The sequence below is a fragment of the Staurois parvus genome, unplaced genomic scaffold (genome assembly GCF_062004578.1).
Source record: "Staurois parvus isolate SC_StPar_1 unplaced genomic scaffold, SC_StPar_1.0 ptg000207l, whole genome shotgun sequence".
In the NCBI taxonomy this organism is placed as follows: Eukaryota; Metazoa; Chordata; class Amphibia; order Anura; family Ranidae; genus Staurois; species Staurois parvus.
In genome coordinates, this window is record NW_028318003.1 from 9,032,289 (window position 1) to 9,041,456 (window position 9,168).

The 9,168-nt window shown below is 41.1% G+C and overlaps 1 protein-coding gene across 1 annotated transcript in view; it reads right to left on the reverse strand.

Annotated features, from left to right (window-relative positions):
• The window catches only part of TMPRSS13 (transmembrane serine protease 13), a 104,974-nt gene extending 96,642 nt beyond the window's left edge, over positions 1–8,332 (reverse strand). Inside the window, exon 1 of the mRNA XM_089678618.1 lies at positions 7,738–8,332. Within this exon, the coding sequence (XP_089534744.1) occupies positions 7,738–7,752 (15 nt within the window). The 5' untranslated portion in view covers positions 7,753–8,332. The remainder of the gene's footprint in view (positions 1–7,737) is intronic.
• Between the last annotated feature and the right edge of the window lie 836 nt (positions 8,333–9,168).

The window sequence follows — 9,168 nt, forward strand, 5'->3', positions numbered from 1 at the left end:
TCAAAGTGGGCCAATAGAGATATGGGAGAAAACAGCATAGTTTCACCACCCAAAAGTGGGGGCTGTTAAAGCTGATGCAGGTATGTGCTAACCAAGCCTTTTATTATACACTCACCGGCCACTTTATTAGGTACACCTGTTCAATTGCTTGGTAACACAAATTGCTAACAGCAACTTAGTGCATTTAGGCATCTAGAAGTGGTGAAGAAGACTTGCTGAACTTCAAACTGAATGAGGAAGAAATCGGAATTAAGTGACTTGGAACGTGGCATGGTTGTTGGTGCCAGACAGGCTGGTCTGAGTATTTAAAAAACTGCTGATCTACTGGGATTTTCATGCACAACCATCTCTAGGGTATACAGAAAATGGTCTGAAAAAGAGAAAATATGCAGTGAGCGGAGGTTATGTGGACGAAAATGCCTTGTTGATGTCAGAGGAGACTGGGCAGACTGGTTCAAGATGATAGAAAGGCAATAGTAACTCAAATAATCACTCATTACAACCAAGGTATGCAGAATACAATCACTGAATGTACAACACGTCGAACCTTAAAGCAGATGGGCTACAGCAGCAGAAGATCACACCGGATGCCAGTGTACCCATCTTCTGATGGCTACTCCCAGCAGGAAAATGCACGGTGTCACAAAACTCGTATCATCTCAAAATGGTTTCTTGAACATGTCAATGAGTTCACGGTTCTCTAATGGCCTTCACAGTCACCAGATCTCAATCCAATAGAGCACCTTTGGAATGTGGTGGAACGGGAGATTTGCATCATGGATGTGCAGCCGACAAATCTGCAGCAACTCTGTGATGCTATCATGTCAATATGGACCAAAATCTCTGAGGAATGTTTCCAACACCTTGTGTAAAAGTTATGAAACTTTTTCTGTCCCTTAGATTTTCAGTCTGTTCTATTCCTGGCTTACCTTGAGCAGCTAATTTTATTGATCTCACCACTTCTGGGACAACACAAAACTAAAGACAGCTCACCCAGTAGAGCAAGAACTCCAAGAAGCCATTGCAACATTGCACGGTCTATTTCCTGTTTTCATGAGAAACCTGAAAGAGTAGTGACAAGTACTTCAAGTGTCTCTTTAAGAGCTTAGTCTTGTGGTATCCAAAAGATAAAAATGACAACCTATTTACACCTCTCTGTCTTGTTGATTTTACATGTAGAAGCTGGGTGGTTACAACGAATAGCAATGCACTTATGTAATTACCGCCTTACTTCCTGGACAAGCACAACAAATATTACTAATTTATGGAGCAAAGTATGCAAGATCACAATATTGATCTTAAAGACAACATTTCATATTCCTCATATGCGTCTGCTGTACCATGTACTGTACTTGTTTGAAAATAATCATTTTCTCTCTGTATTGCTTTCTTTGTGTGAAATATCTGTTGTTCCTGCCAGTCCCTCTGCTTTCCTGTAAAAACTGACCACACTAGGTATGTGAGCACAGGGTGGTCAGTTTTTTGGCTGTACTGAAACTTAGCCTGCTTTCTTGCAATGATCAGACTTCTGCTGATATGCCCCCCTGCACAGCTATTCCCTGGGAAGATCAGTGTTCTGCTGTTTTTCTTCCCCGGGCTCCTTATGCAACTGAGAACAGAGGGTATGTGCTCACTTATAAAAGGGGGGAATGTTTTTTTACATATACACAAATGTTTTGCCTTTCATTTTCATTTTAAACTGAATGGGTTGTTTACATAAACGTAAATACCTTTTCTGTTTCAATTAGTTATATTCAAAATAACTGAACAAATAATAAACAATGTAGTGGTTAAAATAAAAATATACTGTGCGTGTTGTTTAGAACATTGCATACATCATGTGCATACTGTAGATGATCATACATATATCATGTGCATAGATCATCATACATAGAGTACATCATGAGCGTAGCACACAACAGAGTGGTTAGGAATATATTTGTTTTTCTAGAACAGGGGTCTCCAAACTGTCTAAGAAAAGGGCCAGTTTACTGCCCCTGAGGTTTTAGGGGGATTGGACTATGGCCAGTAGGAGTAGAAAATGCCCAGCATCACCACCAGAAAAGTGCCCCAACTACTGGCTTTAATGGGAGGAATAGCGCCCCATTGCTGATATCAATGAGAAGAATAGTGACCCATTGATGGTGTCAGTAGGGATAATGGTGTCAGTTAGTGGAATAGTGCCCTGAGGGCCAGATAAAGGCAAGCAAAGGGCCACATCCAGCCCCTAGGCCACAGTTTGCAGACCACTGGTCTAGGACATTGCAGGAAGAGTTGCAATCAATGGCTTAATGTAATATCCTTTTTCTCCAAAGAAAAGCCATACACATCCACTACTTAATGGCCTTGTAATCTGTATTTCATGAAATGTGCACTGCTCTGTGCATACTACAAATCCTAGCATCCATAGACTACAGTCCTTAGTCCACCATGGGCCAGAGCAAGAAGCGGTGGCTACATTCCTACATGCAGTGGGGCCATGGAGAATGAACATAGCCACCTTCTAACAGGATGACGGATCACATCAGCACAAAAAAAGGAATTTGGAGATTTGAGAGCAATAGAAGGGACTTTCTGAGTTAAAATTACATACTTCAATAGAGTTTTATTTTAAACTAGAGTTAAGTTTCACTCATTAACCAATTATTCCAAAACTAATTAGAAAACATGCCAATCTTAGCATACCTTAAATCGGGGGTCAGAAACCAGCAGATCTTAATCTACCAGTAGATCATGGCCAGGTGACTGGTAGATTGTGATCTGGGCTTGCTGACCTGGCATCTCAGCGCATCAAACAGAGTGCAATGCAGAGGGACTACTTGTAAAGTTGGAGCTGTAGTAGGGAGCAAGAGCTGCATGAGCCGATGCCTCCTCTGTAGTGCCGACTCCTGTCCCATACGAAGTGACACCAACTGCACTCCGCCTCTTATCACGCTAGCAGTCCACAGAGTGGTGAAAGCAGCAGGAAAGAAGAGATCTTCAGGTCAGTGTGAAGCAATGGGCATAATAGTATAGGTCGGCTTTCACGTACAGGATATAATAGAAGTCTATGGCTGAGCACCCCAAACCCACAGGAAAGCTGCAGGTACACTGCACTGCACTCACGGTGTACGTAAACGCATCAGTGTGAAAGCAGCCATTTACATTTGCAGTTTAGGGGGAAGTAAAACCCCATAGTTAAGATGTGTTTTTACCACCCTGCACCCCCTTTAGCTGCAGTGGCCAGGGGTGTACACATGTCGCAGCCACAGCAGGAGTTATACATCCTGTCATGGTTGGTGGGTGTAGCATCTGCCAAGCATGACCCATTCAAGTGAAAGAGGCTGCTCTGCAAGTGTCGTGCAATCAAGGGGTTAAAGCAGACAGTGTTGTGTTGCTTTCTCACCAACTTCTTTAACCCCTTGGATCCCACAGAAGCATGCAGTTGCAGGGTGCTTGCAGAGTGGCCCCTATTTACTTGATATGTTATGATTGGCAGGCGGAAGCACCCACCAAAAGCAACAGGGGATTTAATTCCTGCTGCGCCATGTGTACACTTTTGGCTGCTGTCTCAGCAGCTAAAGGGGGTAGGGGTTGGGGGCATTAAAACAGCCATTTAACTGCAGGGTTTTACCATCCCCAACTTTACATGTGAACAAGCCCTAAGAGTGCCGCCGCCAAATACAATGAAGGGCTTATTCACAAGTGCAGCAGGCACTGTTGCTTCTCTGAAAAGTGATCCAAGTGTTTGACAGGTGGTAAGGAGACAATATGTTGCATTCTGGCTAACTAACGTTTGGGTTCTCAGTTGCTGGTAACTGGGTTTAAATCTTGAGATGAATACATTTGTTATAAACAGTAGTGTCCCCTTTTGTATCTCTATAAAGAATGGTAACAAATCTTCTGCATGCTTAATGGGACCCTAGTTTGTGCACATTAGGGTTCATATCCCTCCTTGTCTAAAAGAAAGATTTCCTCAAGATGTTATAGTCACAGAAAGATTCTCCATTTGAGCAATGTTGAAAATAATATATAATAATTACTACATTCATTATTATTAATAATTATTCTAATATGTTTTTTAGTTTTAGTTCTTTTTCATATTATTACTATCATTGTTGTATATAGGTTTTGTGCTGCCCTAGGCAACGCAAAGATCGTCTGCCCCCACGGACACCGACCAACACCAACCCCCCCCCCGCCCTCTTGCTCCTCTTGTGGAGAAAGCTTGACATTGACCACCAAAACCCCTGTCCCCCACCTGGGAGAGCCGTCCACTATGCCCCCCCCCTTGGCCTTAGAGAGAAAGACACTCATCTTCATCTCCGGACATCCACGGGAATGAGGGTCAGGTTCTACATACACCATTAAGCAGCCCACAGCCTCTCTTGGATCCAACTTGGTTCCCATGGAGCATGTATCCCTTTTTTCATCCCTTCTTCTAGGGGGGAGGTGCTGCTCCCCTGAAAAATGCCGCCCTAGGCAAGTGCCTTGTTTGCCTTGTGGTAAATACGCCCCTGGTTACTACTACTATCTATTATATACTGTTTTAATGTCACTGGAGATTATCTTCACTGGAATATGGCTAGTTGTAGTTGGTCACATTCATCTGGACTTGTTCTGGAATGTGTAAGACTATCCTGTGTGGCTATGAGTATGGCGTATGGACCCAGAACTCATCTGAAATGAGGAAGCCACTTGAATGAGTGGTGAAACATGTTTACCAATAAAAAATAGATATGGTTGAATCTGACTAACTACTACTAGCTACACCATGACCTGGATAAAACAAAAACCTTCATGGACACGCTGGAATATTGTTTTTGGTTAGTGATAAGAACAACTTGAACAAATTGCGAATTTCTGTACTTAGACGAAATCACTATTTGGACATTAGTACAAGTCAAGCTACGGACAGTTATGCCTAGGATGATGTGGCACATTCATAAGGCTATGTGTAGTAAAGGCTTAATAAATACAGTGCTCAGGTTAGTCCACATCCAGCCACAAGTGTGACTTCTCAAAACTGGCAGTTAGCAGCATTTGAACCGGTTAAAGGGCACAAGAGTTTAGAAGGGACAACTAAACTAATAAGGGAAATGACAAACCTCAGCTATGATTAAAGATTAACTGAACCGAATGTATTCTTCCTCGAGAAGAGGTAATAAGGGGTATTCATAAAATTTGTATTTTTGTGGATCCACGTGACCCATTTCAGATCCTGGTTCCTGCTGTTCAGTTTGCTTATATCTAATGTTATTGTTTGTAACATGTTTTATAGTTGAACCAGTTAGCAGTATTTTCTCCCTTGAAATCTTTAGTTTCATTAAAATGCATGTAACTAAATGCATCATTTAGCAGATAAATGGCCCATAGACTATTTTTATAGCTTTTTTATGGATAACCCTCCAGGTGAGATACATGCTCCGATATGTTGTTTAAGAGAGGAGCCCACAAGTGAATGTCTAGAAGTTATATCCCACAAATACTAAGCACAGACAACCAGATCATTTTTTCACAGGCATATACAGAGGTCCCTCCCTGTGAAATCACACCAAGTATGTGTTTTTCTGTTTACAATGCGTTTTTTTTAAACCCTCAGGTTTATAAAAGAAGCTGGCCTTTTATTTGTGTTGTAAGGTGACTTCTTCCAAATCAAAGAACTGTGACTTAAGATGCTGGATTCACATATATATCCAAAATGACACTTGAGACTCTTGTTAAAAGATGCTTCTGCAATGTAAATTTTCTACAATTTGCTCAAAATATGCTCCTTTCCCTACTTTGACCTGTTGCATAACTTGTACAGTGGGTAGCTACAGCCAATCATGTCATGTAGAAGGATTATTTCTTTATGAATGACCTTGTGTCATTCTATCTTTTGGCTTGTTTCCAAGGAATAGCTTCTGTTGCAGCTTTTCATATACAGTCAGGGGCAGACTGACATCTCATGGGGCCCCCGGGCAATAGGGGATCATGGGGCCCCTGTGTCCTCGCCCATACTCAAACCTCACCCAAAAAAGCCTATGAAAGGTACCAGGGACATCTCATGGGGCCCCCTACTGACCCCGGACCCTCGGACAGTGCCCGGGGTCCCCAATGGTCAGTCCACCCCTGTATACAGTATATATGTTATGCTTTTACAGTATTTGTCACAATGGGCCTTTATCTCTTCAGCGATTACTTTGCTGGGCTTTGCTGATCTCCTCCGCTGTCCTCAATGAGAGGTCAGTAGAGAAGGTGATATGGGACAGGCAGCATTGAAAAGCAAGTCACAAGCTGATAAACACAAGTCAGGGACCCTAGGATTGTGTCCCAGGTGTCATTCTAACTGCCTTGGACCCCTAGTAAACCACTTTATGGCTTTATTTTTCAAATAGTGTGTATATTACAAGATGGTAGCCTTTGCATGTTTGCTTTACATTAAGTCAAGTTGAAAAAATACACAAGTCCATTGAGTTCAACCAAAAATTTAAAATGACTAAGTTCAAAACCAGCATATACAGAGCCCTTCACTCACAGTAAATCCAGAGGAAGAAAAATAACTAAACTTATAAAGCATGATCCAATTTGCTCCAACAGTAAATCTTTCCTGATCCCCTAAGGCAATCAGTTATTCTTTCGCTCAAGAAACTTTAAAAAAATAAAATAAAATAAAACCGACACAATACCAGCTGGCAATGCTCCTCTGTAGTTTATACTTTAAAACTCAACTTTAGTCTTTATTTTTTTTTGGTTTGAGGAAGAATTAGAACATCTGCGATGACACAGGGCAAAATAGTGGATTGGATGTTATTACAGGTACTTATATAGCACCGTCAATTTGTGCAGTGCTTTACATATATACATTGCACGTTCACATCAGTACCTAACCCTCAAGGAGCATACAATCTAAGGTCTCTACCTCACATTCATACATACACATACTAGGGCCAATTTAGACAGGAGCCAATTAACCTACCAGAATGTCTTTGGAATGTTGCAGGAAACGGGAGTACGTGGAGGAAACCCACGCAGGCACAGGGAGAACATACAAACTCCAGGCAGGTGGTGCCATGACTGGGATTCAAATCAATGACCCTAGTGCTGCCAGGTGAAAGGGCTAACCACTGTGCTTACGGCAACAGTAAAAAAAACACTGACAGATGTTTCTACTAGAAAATATGTTTTTGTTGCTGTCTGTGTCCTTTTTTCGGACCTTCTGCCCCTTGTGACATCATGTCACCAAGATAGGAAGAGAGTGCAAATCTCCCCTATGGGGGTATAAACAGGGTTAGCCAGAGGTTCTCTTGCTTTCTTGCGATGTACAGAACAAAATAATTAATGAAGACTACGGTTGGGTTTTTCTTCACTGGAACAACTAGCTCAGAATTTTAGGAGTGTTTAAAACGTAAGATATGCTATACATTCTGTATGCTTAACAATAGTATTAAAGAGCACAGATATTTTTATGGGTAAGACCAAGTTTAGTGAACTTAGATGTCTTAGCCGAATGGTAAATGTGTTCATGAAAATCACTGAAAAATGTTAATATGCACAATACAAACAATACAGCTACTACTACCACAACAACTACTACGACTAATAATACATCAATCTTGTTAAACAACCCAGTCAGCTTTAAAAACAGATGATACATTTAGCAAACATTTGCAGTTTTCTATTACATTACTGCTCAGGTGGATGGTTTAGTCTGTAGTATGATATTTAAAGCATACAAAGTCAATAATAGCATTATCTGTAAGAAAAAACACTTACCGGAGGATTTGCCATTGATGAAGCAGAGGGGGTCAGCAATCTGTACCAAAGATCATTTCATTCCAGTGACTTGTATATCTATTTTACTCAATAGATGTGATGTTTAAAATTAATTCCTTTTTTTATCTCATAAAATACAACTTAGTATAATAAATACTCCAGCTTATGATACTTCTTGTATTTCAGTTTATGCAATAGTCCTCTTCTGCTTTAGAAATTTCTAAGTTAATCTCTACTGAAAGTAATACGGGGCTTTGTAAAGTATCAGGTAGCGCTACTCGTATTCGTTCTCCCAGGTTAATCTAAAACCAGGTAATACCTTTTCATCGCTTAGTCATATGTTAAGTGTGTGTTGGGTGACTGTTCTTTAGCCTGTTCCAGTTAGTACCAGCCCTACACTGTGTAACCCCCTCCTGTGTCCTGGGCACAACCTGTCCTCTTTCCTGTCTCGGCTATAGCCTGTCTTCTAGTTTGTCCCAAGTAGCATCCTTGCTCTCCTCCCTCTCAGGTAATTGGGATCCTCTCCTCACTCCCTCCCAAACTCACTCAACCTGTCATACCAGCCTAGGCTGTAATCCAGCTCTTGTCATCGCTCCACTGCTCCTACTTCCTCCCTGTTCTCCTACGTGTGATTTCTACAACAGATTTGGAAAACAGGGAAAATCAGAGATATGTCTCCATGTGACCTTGACCATGTGACAATGACTTGGCTTAAAACATTTCAAAGAAAACAAAAAAGGTGACATTGTGGTGCTCGCAGGTACTTATACTTGTCTCCAGCTTGATCCCTATGTATCTCTAGGGCTATTGGGATCCTAGGCCCTGGCTATACATGGAGCCCCAGCATATCATATCAGCTATTTCTCTTTGTGATAGCCCCATTTCCATAATTTAATTGCCACAGGATCTTTTCTACCATCTGAAACTCTGGTATTCAACTTGGGCAAAAGTAAATGTTCTTTTTACTGCCTGGGCAGAGGATCTAAAAGGCTCCACAGGAATACAGGTATCCACTTGAATATTAACATCAGTATGTTGTGCCAGCATTCAAGACATTACCTGTGCTTTTGGAAAAAGGTCACTTTCACAGATCGCTGTGCCTGTTGTTTATATTTTTTAGCAACAAAACTTAATCCTTTTTTGCAGTTCTGAACCTGAAAAAATGACTATACTATTTTGTGAGATTCATATGCTTACCTTTACTTTGGAATTTTACTTTCACTAGAGACTGGAAGACTGTATTTACTGATTTTGTTACTTGGCAGCCAAACTTATTCTATTTTGCAATTCTAATTCTGAGAAATAATACTGTGATAGCATCACTGACTATCTTTTAACAAGAGTGACTGTAAATTTGGGATATGGCTTTCACAGGAGTCTGAGTATGCTGGTTTTGTAATCTGGAAGGAAAGCTCCTTCTCTTTTGAATAT